The sequence below is a fragment of the Thamnophis elegans genome, chromosome 5, assembly GCF_009769535.1.
Source record: "Thamnophis elegans isolate rThaEle1 chromosome 5, rThaEle1.pri, whole genome shotgun sequence".
Taxonomy (NCBI): Eukaryota; Metazoa; Chordata; class Lepidosauria; order Squamata; family Colubridae; genus Thamnophis; species Thamnophis elegans.
Window position 1 is genome coordinate 2,453,876 of NC_045545.1, and position 22,584 is coordinate 2,476,459.

The 22,584-nt window shown below is 37.8% G+C and overlaps 1 protein-coding gene across 1 annotated transcript in view; it reads right to left on the reverse strand.

The window, feature by feature from the left end:
- Positions 1 to 262: 262 nt before the first annotated feature.
- STXBP3 (syntaxin binding protein 3) overlaps positions 263 to 22,584 on the reverse strand; it is a 35,114-nt gene continuing 12,792 nt past the window's right edge. Inside the window, exons 7-19 of the mRNA XM_032218286.1 lie at positions 20,240 to 20,388; positions 18,540 to 18,630; positions 17,536 to 17,660; positions 12,543 to 12,647; positions 11,619 to 11,676; positions 10,784 to 10,849; positions 9,494 to 9,574; positions 6,450 to 6,588; positions 5,506 to 5,612; positions 4,737 to 4,832; positions 3,844 to 3,929; positions 3,610 to 3,758; positions 263 to 1,134 (exon numbers count right to left, since the gene is read on the reverse strand). Coding sequence (XP_032074177.1) covers positions 1,037 to 1,134; positions 3,610 to 3,758; positions 3,844 to 3,929; positions 4,737 to 4,832; positions 5,506 to 5,612; positions 6,450 to 6,588; positions 9,494 to 9,574; positions 10,784 to 10,849; positions 11,619 to 11,676; positions 12,543 to 12,647; positions 17,536 to 17,660; positions 18,540 to 18,630; positions 20,240 to 20,388 — 1,350 coding nt within the window. The 3' untranslated portion in view covers positions 263 to 1,036. The remainder of the gene's footprint in view (positions 1,135 to 3,609; positions 3,759 to 3,843; positions 3,930 to 4,736; positions 4,833 to 5,505; positions 5,613 to 6,449; positions 6,589 to 9,493; positions 9,575 to 10,783; positions 10,850 to 11,618; positions 11,677 to 12,542; positions 12,648 to 17,535; positions 17,661 to 18,539; positions 18,631 to 20,239; positions 20,389 to 22,584) is intronic.

Here is a 22,584-nt window from a genome sequence, read left to right on the forward strand (position 1 = left end):
ATTTCCCAAATGTACGTGCTAGCGAAGGACAGGGTCATTTAAATAAGCAATCATGGTTTTTTTTTCTAATCCAATTTGTACCATTTTGAACATCTTTTAAGCTCCCAATTACCCCTGTAAGCCATAACTCTTCACCTTCTCTTCTCCTGCTCCAATCAATACTGCAGTTTTCCAAAGAAAGAAAGAGGGAAGGAAATGACCAACTGGACTATACTGCAGTCTTTAAAGATTCTCTAGAAACACAAGACAACACATTCTCCAATGTTCTTTAATTATGGTAAAGTGTTTATTACATACCCGAATTTTATCCAAATACCATAAAAGATCCATGCAATCCCAGACACATATATTTTATAATTTATATCAAATGTCTCAGAAAAGAAGTTAACTTTTTATCTGTAGTTTACTGCAAACTCTTTTCAATGAAATTGAAGTTGCATAGAATTTTGTAGCTCTACATCTGTTAATTGTGAAATTGTGTTACACATTTATATTTTAAGTTTCTTCCATAGTTTAATTTAATAACATTTTGTAACCACATATTTAGAAACAGACATGTTTCCATGATAGAAAGTGTACACTATTATTGAAATTATTAGCATATATACAAACATGTTCTCCAAGTCTTAATGTAATAGGTTGTAGTGATGAACATTCCCTACAGTGAATATTTCACAACAAAAAGTCAGTTATTATATAAACAATATAAAAACACAAGCTGTTGCATGCACTTCATTTTGACAATCTTCCCATTCCCCACCACAATGAAAAGCAGCAATCTCAAATGATAAAAAAAACAATTCTAAATAACACTTATTTGTAAAATATGTACACAGAATACAGCCCAGTTCAAACTGAGTGCTCTTAAATACCCACTGATTTCAAAAAGAAGTTGCAAAAACAGTTAAACTGTTTTCTTCCAGTGAAACCAGGGATCTTTAAAATGCTTATGTCCAGCTAGATTACATCCATAATATCTATAGCATGATTTTTTTTAAATCTGTTAAGTTCAGCAGAAGTGAATGTCTCACTATTTCTACTCATCCTTCAAATACACACTATCCTTTGGTTTTGTTACAGTAAGTGCTTTTACATCATCCAGAAGTCTTTTAGGCGTCACAGTGTGAGTGGATCCTAGTAAAAAAGAAACAAAACACACAACGCATTCATGAACATTAATTTACCACATTCATCACTGATAGCAGACTAGATTAGGATTTTTCTAACGTGCAGAAGAAAAACGAAACATGAAAAACTTGATGTAGTTCTATTAGAGAGTAAGGAGAAAGCAGTTGTAGGGGCATTCATAGCAATTTTTTTTAAATAGATGTTCATATTGTCACTTCATTATACGTATAAGTATGTACTTATAAATAATTCAAGGCAACAAATTTACTTAATACTACTACTACTATTTCCCCCACAACAACCCTGTGACGTAGGTTGAACTGAGAGAGAGAGTGATTGGCCCAAAGTCACCGAGCAGCATTCATGCCAAAGACGGGACTAGAACTCAAGCGGTGTTCTGGATGCCTTAATAACCACTAGATCAAACTTGATTTCTAAAGTAAAGTGTCAAGTTTATCAAGCAACATTCAAACATTTGCAACTGTTAACAATTTATCATTTTTTTTCACTCGAACCAGGTTTTCTTTCAACCAATTTTCAGGAGCCAGAAAAAAGCTTGAAAATCCTCAGACAAGACTGGAAAATGTATCTAAATACAGAGCTGAAACATATGTAGTCCAGATCAGGAATGCAGAAATAAGGCAAACATTCGTAACCGCAGCAGTTAAATGTGAACAGGAAAAGTAAGGACTTAGATCAGTGTTTCTCAACCTTGGCCACTTGAAGATGTCCGGACTTCAACTCCCAGAATTCCCCAGCCAGCATTCGCTGGCTGGGGAATTCTGGGAGTTGAAGTCCGGACATCTTCAAGTGGCCAAGGTTGAGAAACACTGACTTAGATGTTCAGAAAAACTGGTTAGACATGCAATTGACTTCTGTGCGCCATTGTTCCTAAACTCCAGCATGGTATATCTGATTTTCCTCATTTATTTCTTTCCCCATTTCCTTTTAAGATGCTTCTGCCATGGGTGGTGCAGTGGTTGGAATGCAGTATTGCAGGCTAACTGTGCCCATTGCCAGGAATTCAATCCTGACTGGTTCATGGCTGACTCAGCCTTCCATCCTTCCGAGGTCGGTAAAATGAAGACCTAGATTGTTGAGGGCAAATGGCGACTCTGTAACCTGCTTAGAGAGGGATTGTAAAGTACTATGGAGCCATATGTAAGTCTGAATGCTATTGCTATTTGTACATTGCAATGAAAAACCTGGCGGGTGGAACCGCACAGCAACCATGCAAAAGAGAAGGGGGGGGGAAGAGAGAACGAAAGGCAAGATAAACCAGCCTTGTCCTACTCACCCCTTTAGAAAAGGGGGGGTCCCCAACCCTAGGACTGTGGACTGGCACCGGTCCTCAGCATGCAAACAAGCAAAGCCCCATCCGTGGGATGCAGGCATCACATGAAACCACTCTCCCTCCGGTCTGCGGAAAAACCTCTCTCCACGGAACCGGTCCCTGATGCCCAAAAACGTTGGGAGGCCACTGCTTTAGACCTTTCTAGAATTTACCTTAGCAGAAAAATGGGAAGAATGCAAAGTAAACAAATAAAAAGTCACAAATCGTAAGATTTTGGTTTTTTTGTGGCGGCTGTTAAGCAAAAGCAGAAATCATATGCAAATGATCATTAAGCATACGCAGTTGTCCTAAGTGCAAACTCATTGTTTGTTATGGGCACTGTTTTGCCGAAAACCCCAAATGCCAGTTTGGGGCAAACCATTGCAAAACAGTCATGTGACTGTGGAATGCTGTAATATAGCAATAGCAGTTAGACTTATATACCGCTTCATGGGGCTTTCAGCCCTCTCAAAGCGGTTTACAGAGTCAGCATATCGCCCCCACAGTCTGGGTCCTCATTTCACCCACCTCGGAAGGATGGAAGGCTGAGTCAACCTTGAGCTGCTGAGATTTGAACCGCTGAACTGCAGATAACAGTCAGCTGAAGTGGCCTGCTGTACTGCACCCTAACCACTGTGCCACCTCGGCTCTTTTAAACAGCCTTAAATGTGGCTGTGTTGCTAAGTGCCACGGGAAGTGGAGCCTTTGGCATCTTGGGAGTGGGGAAGGCCTTGGGGGCACCAGGGCAAGATGACCTGTGCCTGGGCTAGGCCTCCAACGCCACGCCCACCTATCCAGGAGGCACCCTGCACTCCGCTTAATGATGTTTGAATGTTTATTTTATTTATATGCCGCCCTTTTTCCCCGATCCACGCATTCATTTAACATTTCATTAGGGAGAGCAAAAATGGGGAGATCACTAGGTGAGATGTTTCACCTAATGACTGCCGTATCATGTGAACATAGTGGACAGGTTCAATTATGGTCATATCGCAAGAATTATCTGTATTCAAAAGATAGGCAGAATGGCTTTCCCTATAATATGTTTGTGTTATTTCATTTTCAGTGTTTCTATCTTTGTTCTTTGAAAGTTTCCCCCTCTTTTTTATATATTAAAGCAATAAAACTATTCTTAAAAGAAGGCTTACCAATAATAACTTCACAAGACTTGTATGCCTGAGAAACTTCGTAAGCACAACGTATCTCTGAATACGTAATGCCTCCAATGACAAACACAATCAACTTTGCACCACCTTTACGTTCATCCAAGTAACTAGTTTTGGGTTTATGGCGAGCACTGTAAAGGGAAGTAGAAAGAACTGCTCAAACAAACTATCAGGAAAACAAGGAGCAATTGTGCCAAGTACATTTAAATTCCTAACCTCACTGCTCCTGAACCATTCCAGGGTGCCGGGCACTGTGAACAATAAGGCCACTCTTTTGAATCTAATTTATTTTCTATAGCATCCTAGAAAACAAAGAAATATGATCCTGTTATACGATTCAAAGATTCACATTACCTGTAACCAGCAACCAGATTTAAAGCCTGTATACAGTAAGAAAAAATTCTTAGATTAATGGGCAATAAATTAACAAACGATTGGAACGGAAGTTGCCATTTATGAAGCACTTTTGCAATGAAAAGACATTTCATAGTCATTTCATAATTTATGTTCAACATTCCAAATATTTATCACTTCATGTTCTTATTCCAAGACAAAGCATCTTGTTCATAAAACTAAATAATTTTCTACTTCTACACTGATATTAAGAGGAAGACAGAGCTTTTAGATATGTAGTCAATTTAAGGAATGAAAAATGCTGTATATTTCCAGCAATATTTATTAGAGTTCAGTGTCCGTGCGTGTGTGTGTTTGTATGTGTACAGTGTGTATGTGTGTGTGTGTGTTTGTTTGTGTATAGCTTTCTATTAAATCTTTGAAGAAAAGCACTTCTTTTTTCAGTATTTTAAATATTTAAATATATTCTGGGACTTTTAAACTATTTGGCTTCTTGAAGGTACTTTCTGCATGTTACTCAAATGCTAAGAACTGAATAAAAAAGTGTGTGTGTGTCTTCCAAATATGCCATTAGTTAAGTTTTGTTGAAGAGAAATGGACATCTATAGTCTTTCATATTCTGCAGAATAACATTTTTCTGTAAACCAAGGATACAGCATGGCTAAGAGTGAGGAATTGTTCCATTAAATATACACGTACACAGTCACGTGCTCTCTTTAAAATTTCTGCTTAAGCATTCTTCATGAAAAATTTACCTCCATGATATCTTTAACAATGGGTGTCCATCTAGAAAGCTGAAATGTTCCTTCTGAAGGGCGATTCCTTCTTGATGGTCTTCGTTGCATTGCAGACTAAAAAGTCAAATGTTTATTATCATCTAAGAAATCAGATATTCAAACAAAAATCCACAATAGGTAGTCCCCCTAAGTTGCAACTTAGCTAACTGCTTTGTTCTTCATAGACCTAAATTATCTACCATAGCCTGAGATTCCACTAAACATTTCTCTTTTAATGCTCCATTCCAGTCAATAAGAAAATATGTACAATCCAGCTTCAGAGTTCAAAAGTTCAGGCACAGTGTAGTAATATGAGACCAGTATAGTTGTAAGTTCAGCTTTCCTATCAACTATGAATACATTGGCTGCCCTCAGATAAGCATTACATCTGAGGTTTATCTTTATAGCCACTTTAACTTGAGATAATTATGCAAACCTTTTATTAGGTTATTGAGACCATTATAAAACTTTTTGGAAAGCTTTCTTATAAATTCAATATGATCAACAGCTTTTTGTGCTATTAATCTATATTCGGGAGGAGGGAAATCTCTGACTGTGTTTCAAACTTTCATTGTCATTAATTTTCATAAATTATTCTAATTATAATGACTGCTAACAGAGGAATTTGAAAAATTAAGCGAGAAGAGAAAAATTTGCAAGACTGAGAAACAAACTAATGTACGGTATGAGAACCTTGAAAATAAGAAAAGTAAGATAGTTTTCAGGGGAAAAAACTTGTATTCCTTACTGTAGTGAGGACAGGCACACCAAGGTACTTCCAATTATTTATCATGTTGCTGTCATTTTCTATCTGTACATTTTGGATCAACTTGTCCAAATTTTCTTGGGTTGTTCCTTTTTAATAAAAGTGACATTTTGAATTAGTAATCAACAACAACTGTGTAGAGTAAATTGTAAGTTGCGTTAAACTATCAGTGAAAACCTTATATGCCATAGGAAATTATACCATGCTGAATGTTCCCATCATGCCAGGGTTTATCACCTTTTCTTAGTTATACTACTCAAAATGTAATAATTTTTTATTTTCATGATTTTAACAGATCATCATTTAAATAGTATTTCTCACGATTTTTCCTCACCCTCCCTGAGCACCTTTTCAGTTGTGATTTGAAACATTTAGGACTAGGAAATGGTAGCCTAATGAGGAAGGGAAGAATTGCACCCAAAATGGTTCTGAAGTCCTTTTTCTAGATAAGCTCAATGAATCTTACAGAATTGCTTTCTGGAGAAAAGCAGTATGGGAAACTTATTTTCCTATCCTTTCCTAACTTATTTCTCTATTTCAGAGAATAATGCAATCTCCTGCTTTCCTGGCAATCTCACCAAATTAAATAATGTATATTGCCAAATGAATTTCTGTTAAAACTGCAGTGAAATCAAATTATCCCAGGATTCAAAAAATGATGGGCCTGCAGAAGCACTGTCTAGCACAGCCATGTTTTTATTTTTATGAATTCAGAAACATTTTCTTCTAATAACCCAGTTCTACAACAAGCAATGTACAATTAGCAATCATCTTAAGAGCTCCTGACACTACAAAATAGTAACCATAGCTTTCAGAGGGTTTATATGATAAATGTAATGCTTCACCACATCTATATTTTATCATATATTTTCAATATCAAATTACAAGCTGAAGTGGTTCTGAACTGTATGTGAAGCAAACCTTACCATTTGTGCTGAAGATATAGAGAAGAATAGCTCTTATTTTATCATAGCTATCATGGCTTTTATTAAGCAGTACTGGAAGGAGAACCCGCATTGAGTCTTTCACTTTCTGTCCCTCAGCATCTGTTCCAAGAGCCAAGTCCTAAATTACAAACAAGAAAATACAGTAATAATTTTAGCATAATCTTCACCGTAATGTTACAATGGTTTTATTTTGCTCAATAGTAGTAACTGTGAGAGGGATCTTGGAGTCCTAGTGGACAACCATGGGGCATTTGCCCAGGTTCGCCTGGTGCACCAGTTGCGTCCCTACCTGAACCGGGAGGCCCTCACAACAGTCACTCGTGCCCTTGTGACCTCTAGGCTGGAATATTGCAATGTGCTCTACATGGGGCTGCCCTTGAAGAGCATTCGGCGACTCCAGCTAGTCCAGAATGCGGCCGTGCGAGCGATTGTGGGTGCACCTCGGTTCACCCACGTAACACCTATCCTCCGCGAGCTGCGCTGGCTACCTGTTGATCTCCGGGTGCGCTTCAAGGTGCTACTTATCACCTATAAAGCCCTTCATGGTAGTGGGCCTGGGTACTTGAGAGACCGCCTACTGCCAATTACCTCCACCAGACCGATTCGATCGCATCGATTAGGCCTCCTCCGAATCCCATCTTCTAGCCAGTGCAAACTGGCAACTACCCGGAGGAGGGCCTTCTCGGTGGCTGCTCCGTCCCTTTGGAACGAACTCCCCGTGGGAAGAGCCAAGGTGGCGCAGTGGTTAAATGCAGCACTGCAGGCTACTGCTAGATCAGCAGGTCAGCGGTTCAAATCTCACCGGCTCAGGGTTGACTCAGCCTTCCATCCTTCCGAGGTGGGTAAAATGAGGACCCAGATTGTTGGGGGCAATATGCTGACTCTCTGTAAACCGCTTAGAGAGGCCTGAAAGGCCTATGAAGCGGTATATAAGTCTACTGCTAAGTCTACTGCTATTCGGACCCTCACCACCCTCCAATCCTTCCGCGCTGCTGTAAAGATCTGGCTGTCCCGGCTGGCCTGGGGTTAAGATTATAGCCCCACTCGAATTGTGTGATTGTTGCGTTTTTCTCTTTTAATATGCTGTATTGTTTATTGTTTGTTGTTTCCCCCTCCCTTTTGAATTGTGAGCCGCCCTGAGTCCCCTTAGGGAAAAGGGCGGCATACAAATAAAGGCAAAAGTAAAGTAAAAGTAAAAGTAAATAGGAGCCAGCCGTGGGCAGCAGCTGCCAAAAAACCCAACACAGTTCTAGGCTACATAAACAGAGGGCTAGAATCAAGATCATGTGAAGTGTTAATATCAGGCAAGGCCACACTTGGAATACTGCATTCAGTTTTGGTCCCCACAATGTAGAAAAGATGTGGAGACTCTAGAGAGAGTGCAGAGAAGAGCAACAAAGATGATTAGGGGACTGGAAACTAAAACATATGAAGAACCGTTTCAGGAACTGGGTATGTCTAGTTTAATGAAAACAAGGACTAGGGGAGACATGATAGCAGTCTTCCAATATCTCAGGGGTTGCCACAAAGAAGAGGGAGTCAAACTATTTTCCAAGGCATTACAAGAAGTAATGGGTGGAAACTAATCAAGGAGAGAAGCAACTTAGAACTGAGGAGAAATTTTCTGGCAGTTAGAACAATTAATCAGTGGAACAGAAGTTGCCTCCAGAAGTTGTGAATGCCCCAACATTGGAAGTCTTTAAGAAGATGTTGGATAGCCATTTGTCTGAAACGGTATAGGGTTTCCTGCCTAGGTAGGGGGTTGGACTAGAAGACCTCCAAGGTCCCTTCCAACTCTGCTATTGTATTTGTATTTGTATTTAAGCCTTCATTCCAGCTATAGAATTTTGAGGAGTTTCTTGTCACATTTGAACTTTTAGTGAAAGTCCTATTTCCCACACATAACTTTTACTGGATTATTTTGCTAGGTTCCAAACATTCTGAAAATATCAGAAGCAAATAAAACAGAGCTGCATTGAAACATGTTTTAGTCAATCTTGAAGTTCATTATAAGAAATGAATTCACCGTATCTATTTCATAAATAAATCAAACCACTGTGTTGTTTGTTCTCTTCCTACCCTTCATTAAAAACTAACAATGGGACACTATGGCAATTTCATTTCCAAAAGTTTAGAATCTGATACAATTAAGGCCCTTCCAATTATCCATGAGCTAAAAAGACTGCAAACCACATTTTTGTCCTAGAAAAGAGTGCACTGCTCAAGTCACGTCAATATTCACATATGTTAAGTGTTACTTCATCTTAAGGTAAACTATGAAGCAAAGTTGAGGGCTGAATCTAGACCCCAAACCATTCAGAAGTATCTGAGTCCCATCTCCAACATTATTCAGTTCTCCAGGCATGATGGAACAATCTTCTCATGCTTTGCTGGACAAAACAGAAAAGCAGCATTTCCTATTGTATTTCATCCTATGTAGACTGCCTTTAAAAAGTAGGGATCCCCTTTATAATATCACTTTAGTGATTTCTCTCTGTGAAATAGATGGGCAGTTTTAAAATTAGACAGATGGATAGTGCCAGGACTGCCATCTTGCTGCACCAGCCCTACTTCGCCAGATGCCAGTCTGCCATAGATTATGGGGGGAAGGAGCTGCGGGGAGGAAGAGGGTGGAGACTGGGAATTAGGGAAATCGAAATTACTCTTGGTGCCTTTCCTTGGGAACTGCTGAGTACTAAGGTCATGGATTGGAATGCAACATCAACTAGCCCACCAAGCCAGGGACTGTTACCAAAACAATTTGTTTGAATATAATTGAACAATTTGAGATAACAATGGGGAAGGTGGAAAAAGTTAATTAGAGCTTTGAGGCGTGAAACTTCAGATCTGACTTTGCTACTGTGTAACCACTTGGCTTTAATAAAGTGTACTTTGGTTAATAATGGATTTCTTTTTTAACTGACCAAGTCGGGACGATGCATGTATGGATGGATAAAAAAATTAATTTAGGCTAGGATTTGTCTAGTATAAAAAACCCAGGATATTTGAATGCTTTCACATACCTGTTCCACTTTGCACAGCTTTTCTATATTACTCTTAAATTTATTCATGCAATCTTCAGCTATGTTAAGGTGCACAACTTGCTGCAAAACAGAAGGGGGGAAAGCTTATTTTTTTCTGGAATTATGCTAAATTATGTTTACAATTCAAAAAATCATTGACAAACATTTGTATTTCCTAAAACCGATATGATAATATTTGGATGTAAGTAAAAAGCAATCACATTATTCTAGGCAGACGCTGTTGTAAATGAACAAGACTTACAGTATAATCAAGCCTTTTTTATTTCTGAGACTATAGTTGTAATAGTCAGAAGAAAATACATGCTTAGGGTTATCATGACATAATATAAATTATTGGTTTTTTTTAAATGAAATTCAGAATATTGTTAATAGGAATTCTTGAGGGTTAATATAAACAACTGCAGCAAATTAGAAAGTTCAGAATCACAAAATTTAAGCATTAAATTCCTGAGACTCATTAACAGTTATACAATCCTTTGAGGTCTGCAGTGGTATTTAAATTACTAAAAGCAAGAGTAAATAAACTATGATCTGCTCCAACAATAACCATAATAAATATACAAGATCTCTTTAATTCAAATACAAAACTACCTAAAAATCATGGTTTTCATACACAATACATGGTGTACTAATATAGGTATATCTATAGTCATGCTTTTATCTCAGCATAATTTGGGAAGAATTTTAGGCCATAATCAGGATTTAAAAAGAAGTCAAAATTTCCAATATAGTATGGATTATCAAAGCTCAATCATTCTGCTGTGAGCTAAATAGATCGTATAAGTTAAAACTGTTGGCTAACTCTGAAAATTGGTTTCCATCTTCTTCACCTACTAACAAGGAAATTTCACCAATTTTATAAAATAGCCATATTAAACATGACAATTATTATTGATACATGAGAAACTGATAGCTGCCAGTTTTTTTTTTTTTACTACAAATTATGGTATTTATGTGTGATGTTTCTGGGTAACAAAAAACACTGGAGAACTTTACAATGAATAAAGGATATATTCAAACCTGGTCATTATTAATATAGCTAACAAGAATTTTTATAATAAATTACCTTCATATAAATATCATTCTGGATAGAAATACTGAATAGATGTTTATAATATTTTGTATTTTTTTCTCTCAGAAAAATGTCTCTTTCTTTACTTCCTCCCTCTGCCATTTTCTTTTTTTTCTTTTCATTGCTGATTTATTTTCTTTTTAACTATATTTTTAAAAACTGTTTTCTCCCAGTTTGTCATATAATATTCTGCTTACCTTAGTAATCTGCTTGCGAAAGTAGGGCATCTTTTTCATAAGTTGGGCCAGATTAGTTAATGATATCTGGGGGGGAAAGCAATTGTAAAGTCAATTCAAATATTTCATATTTAACATTTCTTTTTGTTCTCTTAATTTTTTCATCCAAAGATCAGGAAATAACATTATATAGAGCTTCGGTGACACACTGGTTAGAGTGCAGTATTGCAGGCTACTTCTGCTGACTGCCGGCTGCCTGCAATTTGGCAGTTCAAATCCCACCAGGCTCAAGGTTGACTCAGCCTTCCATCCTTCTGAAGTGGGTAAAATGAGGACCCAGATTGTTGTTGGGGGCGATATGCTGACTCTGTAAACGGCTTAGAGAGGGCTGTAAAGCACTGTGAAGTGGTATATAAGTCTATGTGCTATTGCTATTATCACAGAGTACAAGAAAATTAGCAAGGTTACTGTCTTGTAGATAAAGTAACAATATTGTCGGAATATGTTTTATGGACTTTAAGCCTACCTAGGATTTTAATTATTTGTCAAAATAGTTAAGTACTAAGAGCATTTTATACATAATTACCAAAGTATTTATAAATGGTGAGTACACAGAGAATTTATATATAAAGAAAGGAACAAGACAAGCCTTTACTACTTATATTGACTTTAGAAGTCTTGAACAGGAATATTAGACAAGATCCAGAAATTAAAGGAATGGAGATAAGAAAGGAATGATATAAATTACCAGCATTTGCAAACAATTTGGTATTTATTGTAGAAAATTCATAAACTATTAAAAAATAGAAGGGTTTAGAGAGGTAGCAGGATTGAAGATAAACACAAAAAATCTTACTTTGCCTTCTGTTGCTTTCCTTTTTGAAGAAACTTCTTTCACAAGTTTTGGGATTTCTCTTAAAGTTTAAAAGAAATCATATTAAATTGAATATACATAGAACAGTTGTCTATAATGTTATTTGCTTAATGACAAGCATTGTCTCAACCTTTTTATCCAGGAGAAACGTCTGAGTAATTTTCAGATCTCAGAGAACTCTGGAAGCTGAGATGTGGCATGTAAAAGACCCCCACTAGTTCAGAAAATGTTCAATTTTTTTTGTGTGAACACTGATTTAGAAAAAAAAAATTCTGAATGAGCTGGAATGAGCTGCCCCCGGAGATCCGGGCCCTACCCACTCTCATGGCCTTTTGCAAAGCCATTAAAACCTGGCTTTTCCGGCAGGCCTGGGGCTGTTGACCCCTTGATGGTTGTCCAGCCTCGTCTGATTGGGTGTCTGTTGTGTTCCTTTTTAACTTGGTGTGTCCCATTGTTTTAATAATTCTTTTTAATTCTATTTTCATTCTGTAAGCCGCCCGGAGTCCTCCGGGATTGGGCGGCACAGAAATTCAATAAATGAATGAATGAATGAAATGATCATGATCTTTCATAGAACCTGTAGTGCTTTCTCTTGGAATTCTAGAATTCAGAAGAACCCCCGTTAAAGAAAATCCGTTTCAGACAAATACACATTATGTATGTGTACCTATACCACAGGTTGGTGAGAAAAAATATTTTTTCGTTCGGCCAAAATAACAAAATGAGGAGGACAGGATATTTCACCATCAAATAACTTTGTGAGGTGCTTATATTTTAATATGTCTACAGAACACTGTGGGTTCCCAACCCCTGGTAAAAAGTGTATTTGAATGCACACAATTAAGCACTGTAAGCAGAGTTATTCCATAACTGCGCTTACAATGGTTTTAACAAAGTGACACTTACTCCAAAACATCTGCGATATGTTTGTGCCTCATTTTTATCCAAAGATCATCATCTTCCTCTAGAATGGCTTCCCTTTCCTTCCCACTTGCACCTTCGGTTTTATACCTATGTTTAAAAAGCAGTTTATTAATTTTAATCTATGAGGCTAAACATACAAATTATTTTTAGCACAGATATCTCAAAATTATGGAAAAGCAGTATTACAAAGCTCTTATTTTGAATACATATCAAGAACCTGATGAATCTGATGAGAAAACCAGTTGCACTTTTCATGAAGTGCTGCAGATTTAAGCATCGCCTATGTCCCTAAGTAAATGTGGAGGTAATATCCCATATGGAAAGTTTATGCTGAAAGTATAATTATATTAAGTTACAACACCACATATAAAACAGTGTGAACTGAAATGCAACACAGATCCCCTAAACTCAATTATAAATTTATTTAGAGTGCCCAGCTTCTCCTTTAGTACACTGAATTTGACACCATTCAGTTCTTAAATATCCTGTTGTGCACAGAATATTCTATTTTACATAAATAAATAATCCAAATATTAACTTCACATGCAATCATAGCAGACTCTGATAAAATAACTATTTAATTCACATATATTTATAACTAACATGCTTAGCATTACATTTCCAACTATTAAGCAGATTACTAAAGACTGAAGGAATACTACAGAGCGTACTAAAGTTATGCCACGAAACACTTTATATGCATAGAAACTCACAGAAACTGATTCAACCAGAAAGCAGTAGAAATACAAGAGGGGAAAATTGAGAGTTAGTTTTAACAAACGTTATCTCATGGCTATAATACTAAATAAAGTACTGACTACTCTTGAAGCATTTCTTCTAGCTGAATGCTACAGTTGCTCACTAATAGCTTTATCACTATAGTTTCTCACTAATCACTTGTTTATATTTGATATACAGATATTAGGGCTGGGCAAATTCTTCAAGGTAATTCCTTATGAATGCACAGGATTGTGTAGGAAGCTCCTCTTTTCCCTGAGATGTGTACCATATTTTTCGGAGTATAAAACTCACCGGAGTATAAGACATACCAAGGTTTTGAAGAGGCAAATTTAAAAAAAAGTAGGTAGGTAGATAGAGGGATAGAGAGGGAGAGAAAGAGAGAGAAATACAGTAGGTAGGTAAGGACAGAGAGTAGTTAGGTAAGTAGGTAGGTAGTTAAAGGGATAGGGAGAGAGAGAGAAAAAGAGAGAGATAGAGAAATACAGTAGGTAGGTAGGGAGACAGAGTGGGTGTAGGTAGGTAGGTAGGTAGGTAGGTAGGTAGAGGGATAGAGAGAAAGAAATAGAGAGAGAGAGAGAGAGAGAAATACAGTAGATTCGTAGGGGGAGAGAGAGTAGGTAGGTTGGTAGGGAGAGGGAGGGAGAGAGAGAAGGTAGGTATGTAGGTGGATAAAGGGGGGGAGAGAGAAATACAGTAGGTAGGAGAGAGGGGGAGAGAGAGAGAGAGAGAGAGAGAGAGAAGGTAGGTAGGTAGGTAGGTAGGTGTTTCCAGGTGTATTTATCCATGTGCTGGAGAAGGAAATCGCTGACAATCTGTAGCACCTGATTTTGTTTCTGCTGGAACAGCACTTGATCTATGTAATTCTCATCAATCAGTTAAAGAGCTTTCCAAAAGGGGGAAAAAACATTTTTGCACTCTGCAAACCTCCCCAAAACAGCCCATTTTTTGCAAAAACGGGCCCATTTTTTCCAAAAAAAGGGCATGAATAGTCTTGGGGGGGGGGGGAGGCTTGCAGAGTGCTCCTGGGAGGTGGGAGGCCAAAAATGGTCCATCTTTTGCTTATTTCTGCCCTCCCCAGCCCTCTGAAAGCCTCCATAAGGGTATGCATGGCCATTTTTGTGAAGGGGGCAGGGCTTCGGGAGGCAAAAAATGCTGTATTCAATGTATAAGATGCACCCAGATTTTCAGCCTCTTTTCTGAGGAAAAAACGTGCGTCTTATAGTCCGAAAAATATGGTAGTTCCTTCTAAAGCTACTCCACGCTGCCTGTGCACATGGATGCATGTAATGTCACTTCACCAGCAGGCAGAAAGAACCGAGAGCAAATAATGAATAACTATGCAAATCTTGGAGAAAGACACTGTTGTTTTACTAATCCAGAAAGAGGTGGTTCATAGCCACTCCCTTATATCCCTACAATCTCTTTGGAAATACTTAAGTCATACATATCAACAACTTACTCTTGGATTTCTGCAGTGAGATCTGAGGCCTGTTTAGATGTCATTTTAAAAAACATATTTAAATGATTCTAAGCTGCCTTTAGGAACAAAAATGCTATCATGTTTGGCTGTTCCAGGAAATAAATTAAAATACATGTGGAAGTTCTCAAGAAATCAAGTCTTTCCATTCTAGGAGTTTACAGAGAGATTGAATTAGTACTGCAATTGCATAATGGCTTGTTGATTATTAATTTAAATTATGCCATAGAGGAAAATATCTCACCAAAGGTACTGCTTCTATTAAAAGTGCCCTCTAGAACAGTGTTTCTCAACCTTCCCAATGCCGCGACCCTTTAATACAGTTCCTCATGTTGTGGTGATCCCCAACCATAAAATTGGTGTCTCGGTTCCTAAGACCATCGAAAATATGTGTTTTCCGATGGCCTTAGGCGACCCCTGTGAAAGGATCGGTCGACCCCCAAAGGGGTCCTGACCCACAGGTTGAGAACCCCTGCTCTAGAACAATGTTCCATGATCTATTGCCCTCTAAATACATTAGAATACATTTCTTTGAACTCTAGCCAAATCATGTTTGGCTGTTCTGAGAAATAAATTAAAATACATGTGGAAGTTCTCAAGAAACAGATAATCCAGGTTAGTTCAAAACACAAAGCAAGGCATTTCATAAAACATACAAATGCTCAGTTTTTCAGCTGTCTGTTGCAAATAATGTCATTTCGGCAGTGAAATCAGAAGACAGTATTCCCAAGAAATACTTCATAGGCTATTTTTTGCTTAAAATGAAAATATGCACAAAAGTACATCAGAGCAACATATGTTGATGGGATGCACTGGACATTAAGATACTGAAATGTTGTAGCCTAATCATATGCTATATACATCTTTACTCAGAAATAAGTCCCGCCATGCTTTCTAAATATTAATCACTAGCAGCTACTTTTAAAGATTATAGGCTAAATCATTCTTTTCACGATTACGATAAATCAATGGATGATGATATGGTGGTGAGAGAAAGTCAACCCTTTAAAAGTATCTATAATTAGAATACAATGTAATGGTAAATACTGTGACCTACAATGTGATCTGAGTTTTGTTTAATTTCAGTAGATAATGAGATCCTGCTTAAACAAACAAAATAGTGTACTTTGTTGGATATATTAAGTCATATTAACTGTAACTGTTGGAAAAAATCTATGAACATTTGTAGAAATTTGTAGAAAGAAATACCTCCTGCACCTGATCAATCCCACACGTTGACTTGGAAGCAGCATGGCACACTCCTACAGAACTACTGCAACTCATTTATATTTGGAAACTGTCTGGCAAGAACTATATGCTTTAGGTCATACTACAACATTTCAACAGAGTTAAGACCAGAACTCTGACTTAGCCATTCCAAAGGGGGGGAAAAAACCTTCCTCTGCTTTAGTCATTTTTCCAATTAGTTCATTGTCACACATGATACACCTTCATTTAAATTTCTGCTTCTGGATGGATAACCTAATATTGCTCTGTAGAATTTGCTGGTATGATACAGAATGCACTGAATATTCTCAATGATTAGGAGCCATCTAGATTTTAAGCCGGCAAAACAGCCTCAAGCCATGATATTCCCATTGCCATGCTTCATATTTGTGGTGAAGTTATTTTGTTAGAATACAAAAACCACAATGTGGTTTTTTTCCCCTCAAACACTTTAAAGGCCAAAATTCCACTTTGTCTCATCTGCCCATAAAGCCCACTGGATCATCTGCATGGTTTTGGGGAAACTTGAGATGGGTAACAATGGGTTTCTAGAGAACAATGATTTTCCTCTTTGGTATCTTTCCCGGCATACCGCTCTCATGTTAGTGTTTTCCATGTGACTCAAACTATCTTAGTTAGATGCTCAGATTATACTAAAGGGTTCACACAATATTCTCTCACCATATTTAGGCAGAAAGTTTTCTGTTGCCTCCAGTGCAGAACCCACCATGGGTTTGTGACTCTTTAAATGAAAAAATCGCTAAGTTTCCATGGGACTGGGGATTTTGTAACCATAAGGAGCATGCCAGAATCTTCCCAGCTCCAAGAGTCAAATTGCACCACAAAATCAGATTGCACCACAAAACATTTTACTTCTTGGGATATTATTCAGACAATAAAGGATTCTCAAGAAACAACAACTGAATGAAAAACTGCTGGTGACCTTCTACCGCTGCACCATAAGAGAGTATTTTAACTTACTGCACTTGTGTATGGCAGATAGGACAATGGCATGATAGGACAGCTCTCCAGAGGGTTAACATCATTGCCCAGAGGATCATTGGTTGCCCTCTCCCCTCCTCGGAAGAGCTTTATAGCCCCCGCTGCCTTAAGACAGTTAAAAACATTCTTAAAGATCCATCTCATCCTTGGCACCTTTTTTTTTGAACTATAACCACAGGACAATGGAAACAAGGACAAATAGGCTGAAAAACAGCTTCTGTCTCAGAGCAGTAACTATACTGAATTCTACTGCATAGTGTAATATTAATGCAGTATGATGGGTTTTCAATTCAATTGTACAGAATGTGAAGTATGTGTGTTTTTGTTTTATTTTTATGGTTTTCTTATGTATGATGTACACTGAAGACGCCATTTAATTTCATCGTATGATGTGCAATAACAATAAAGGAAACTATTAAACTATTGATAGACAAAATTGTATATTTACTTATGCATCTTTAAGCTGTTGCAGTTTGAAGCTACAAATCTGTGATTAGCGTATAAAGATCAAAATAAAGTTATACTTGCTTATATGTATCATTTTCAATTGGTAGCAGATCGTAAGCCATTGCCTGAAAAGTCAGCTCATGAAGCACAGTAGACACAGAGTCAAAGCCACGGTCAATTATCAACAGCTGGGAATTAGTTTTGCCCTAAAACAAAAAAAAACGAAGAAACCCTGACATACCCTTTTAGCAATAAGATTCAAGATTCAAAATTTAATGAATTTGTATGCCGCCCAATCCCGAAGGACTCCAGGCGGCTTACATAAAAACAGTTTTAAAAATACTAAAAAATTTAAAAATACAAAGACAAAGCAAGCTAAAAGAACACAACATGCACTCAACCTTAGTGGGGCTGGAACTCAATAAGGATAAGTAAGTATAATCTTTATTGTCATTGTACTTAAATGCAACGAAATTGGTTACAGAGAAAAGAACAGAAAGCTGATTAAAATTTAATGTGCAATTTTCTCTAAAACTGTTAAGTCTCTTTCCTACGTAGCTCTCCCAAGCAGAGAGACAGCAGAGTTTAGAAACGATAGCAATGGAAACTAATGTTAAGAAGCATCAGACAGCAAAACCAAAATGCTCCTTTACCACCCACAACACGCTAATGAAAATAATATTCAGAGAGAACAGGATTTGATACTCTATTCCGTTTTCTATGAAGAACACGTGTACGTTCTTCCATTGAAAGAATGGTGCTATCCCCAAGTCAGTTTTTTTATTGAAACAGAAATTATATGCAGAAGTTACGTGGTCTCAACGGTGCAATTATGTTTTCCCCCGCTGGTTGTTTTTGCTTGCTTTTCTTCTTCTTCTTTTTTTTTTTGCAGCTTCTTAACCGTGAGTAAATTTCACATTCCACTGATGGAAGAGCAAAAACTCCTTTCTAAGAGTATATTTCAAAACAATTCAATAAAAACTGCCGCAGTAACGGCACTTTTCTTGCCCAGCTATACTTCCAAAGGATTGAGAGGAAGAAGCTATCTCTTATCGTTTGAGAGAAAACTGAGCTTTCACCCTTACCTTTACTTGACCTCGCTCATCAATTTTGTAAAAGTTTTCAAGCTTTTTTTCAACTAGCTGAGCAAGGTTGCTGGCATTATCCAAAGGTTTACTGAAAAGAAAAAGAATGCAAATATTTATCTTTAACATTATTAGCTCATTAATGGATCTTTTAAAAAGCATCCACTCAGTCCTGCAGAAATTAAAAAAAAACCTACATATTTATGCACTGGAGATTGCTTTAAGCCAATGTGCACTGTACAGATTAGTCCTATTCAAATTTAAATTGTAAGCTTACACCTTTTTTGAAAGCTAACAGTTGGGGAAATCTACAGTGCATACAAGTAGTCCTTGACTTCTGAACATAATTGAGCCTGGAATTACGATTGTAAATCATTGTGGTGAGGCACCCAACGGCTGCCTTGTTCAATAACTGCAAACCGGGAATGCACGCTATCTCCTGGGTTGTCAAGTGGAAAAAGTCCCAAGTAAGGAGCACTTCCCCCCATCTCTGCTGGCCACTCTATATAGTAGCACAAGTGGCAGCAATTCCAACTGCTCAGCTGACCTTCACTGTCTTGAGCTGTTCTCCAAGCCAGCTTTTTTCTCCCTCTGGAAGAAGCCTTACTTACTTTCTGCTAGGAGACATCCCGTTTTATCTGTAAGCCCTCACAATGTGCAGAAGAAATGGGGCACATGCAATATGGAGAATGAGGCTTCTAAAGCAACACAAGAACAACTTTCCACCCATCCCATTTTTGCAAGAACTGGGGAAGACCAGAAAGTTTCTAATTGCAGAAGAAAGGGATGCCTACTTGCAAAAAGTAAGAAAAGCCGGGCTGCCAAGGGAAACGGAAGCCCACTTGCAGAGTGGGAAAGGATCATCAGCTTGGGGAATGGACTGAGGTGGTGAAAGTCAGCTGGGCAGCATGGACAAATGCTGCTACTGCTGAGTATCACTGTGCAGGGTGCCTAGATGGGACAGAAATAAGGATGCAGGAGTTGCAACGCCCTTGCAGTCATAAGGGCAGGCACACTATTAAGCGTCTGAATTTTCATCACGTCTCCATGGAGGTGCTGCAGCCGCTGTAACTTCAGGCTTCAGGATCATAACTCCCTTTGTTCATTCATAATTTTGAATGGTCACTGAATGAATGTCACAAGTTGCGAACTACCAGTAAATGTCAACCGCTCTGCTATTTAACTGTAGCTATTTGCTGTTAATCAGATGAGTTGAAAGGATGGAATTAGGCACAGAAGCAATATTTATCAGCCACTTGACTAGGACGACACGTTTTTCTATCTTACAATAGAATTACAATTTTCTATCTTTTTGTTTTGGAAAACAAGAAATGTTAATGAGTGATAAGATGCCATCAGAAACCTAGGAATTTGAATTAACAATTCCACCCAATATTTTGCTTTTGGTTCAAAACTCTCCCTGACCTCAACTAGTCCTGAGTTTCCTGACAGTCAAAAATAAAAGCTTTTAATTTACATTATAACTTGACAATAGAACTCAATCTCCTGCACGTTCAGTAGATTTTGATAGCAGCGGTGCAGAAGTTTAACAAATGCATAAAGAAATTTAAGATCCTTTTCACATTCCAAAATAATATACTTAATGTCCAGATTGCTTAGGCATGGAACTCCATTTATATTAAGCTAACATAACCCTCAATAAACCCTTAATGGTATAAAAACAGTGTTTCCAGACTTACCTTTTATATCTGACTCCTGGATTTTCTTCTAGAGTAGCACATAAGGTAACTATTTGCTCAGCAATTTGTTCCATTATATTATCATTTGTTTTCTCTATGTTGGGACTATAACAGCGGTAGAATGCATTTGGGACATCAAGAGTAAATACCTAAATCAAGAAACAGTTTTGTTACAGTCAACTGTTGGCCTATACATTGTCAAAAATATGAAAGAAATATATGTCAAACATGCAGGAGAAATATAGGTCAAATGTACAGGAGAAATATAGGTCAGAAGTACAAGAGAAAGACAAACTCTATTATGGATATTTTTAAAAGAAAAATCTAAGTGGCTGACAAATGGCCCCAAGCAAAGAAGAACTCACAATACCAAAATATACATCTTACACTCTTGCTAATATACTGGCACTAATACCTGAGGGGAAAAGCCAGGTCTTATGGAAGGACAATAGGATCGGGACCAGAGCCGAGGTGGCGCAGTGGTTAGGGTGCAGTACTGCAGGCCACTTCAGCTGACTGTTATCTGCAGTTCAGTGGTTCTAATCTCACCGGCTCAAGGTTGACTCAGCCTTCCATCCTTCCGAGGTGGGTGAAATGAGGACCCGTATTGTTGGAGGCGATATGCTGACTCTGTAAACCGCTTAGAGAGGGCTGAAAGCCCTATGAAGTGGTATATAAGTCTAACTGCTATTGCTATATAGATTTCATGGAGAAAGGCACCGTGACAAAAGAAGCACGTTTCCTGAAGCCCATTAGAAGACTATTTCAGAGAAGGATCCAGAGCATGGCTATCCTTTAAATCTGGCATGACAGGCTGAGACCACTAGAGACAGACACGTATCCTGGATCCATGCTGTGCAGGACTTTAAAGGTGGTAACTGGCACCTTAAATTGAATTGAGAAGCATACGGGGAGCCATCCCTTTAGAAGTGAGGTCACATGGGTGTGCCTTGATGCACCCGAGATTGCATGCACTCCTACATTGTGAATAGGTGGAGTTTCTGAATACCTTTCAAGGGCAGCCCTGTGTAGGCTGCACCACAGTAATGCAATTAGGAAGTTACTAAAGCTTGAATGAACATGAGCTGAGCCTTCTCATTCAAGAATGAGTGCAGGTGATGCAAAAGGTGGGATTGTGCCAGGACTCTCCCAGCTATGCTTGCCATCTGCTCCTCAAACAGCAGCTAGAGCAGTGTTTCTCAACCTTGGCAACTTGAAGATGTCCAGACTTTAACTCCTAGAATTCCCCAGCCAGCATTCGCTGGCTGGGGAATTCTGGGAGTTGAAGTCCGGACATCTTCAAGTTGCCAAGGTTGAGAAACACTGAGCTAGAGTATGAGTCCAAAATGCCACTCTAGCAGTCTCAAAGTCCACAACAGCTGAATCTTCTAAAAGTTAAATCACAGTTTGTTGTTCCCAATCCAGACCCCCAACGCCTCTGGGCACTGAAATAAGGCATTCTGGTTGATATATTACAGTTGGGTTATTATATTCAAAACATCTTTGGTACATCTCAAGTACAACTGAGATTCTTAAAAAATTTCTTCAGTTATCACCAGCATTGCTTTACACTGAACTGTATTTCATCTGATTCATAATTACAATATTGGTAAACTATGCCAAAAAACTTAACTGTAGGGATAATCATAAGCCAAATATTTTCAGAAAACATACTATTTTCACTAATACATTACTCCTCACTCTCAAGAGATTTGTGTTTAGTAACTGGAACATATACTAAAAGGAGGATCTAACATCCCATTCATAGGGAAAACTCTCACAAGTTAATTGTAGGCCAATCACTCTTTTGCAACTCAAAAATTGTTGTGAGAACAAAATAGGTGGGCAACTATAGTAATATAATACTCTGAGTTCCTTGGAATAAGAATAGACAAATATTAAGTTTAAAGAATATATATGCCAAATAAGAACCACTCTTGCAGTTCTAGTTTAAACAAAACATAAGACATAAAAACTCTGTTAGGTTTTCTGGTAAACAAAATGCATGTTAAGGCCACAATATAATACAGCTGACTTTGAAAATAAGCCGAGTGAAATAACTGCTTCTATCACTATGTAAATACATTTACCAATCCCTAATTAGCCATTGTTTTTCAGCTAATGAAAAATTGGGAGTGGGCCAGAGAAGAGAGATGTTGTCTATATAATACTTCCACCCTGTGATCTTAAAAAAGTTCTAAAAGGAACATAAGGAAACCATTTAATTAGTTTTGTATAATTAGTTTTGTATAACGCTAAAAATGTGTTTTTATGGAAAAAAATAGATCTACAGATGTGATTTGAGTAACTTCATATATTTTTCACAATTTAACATTATTTTGTAG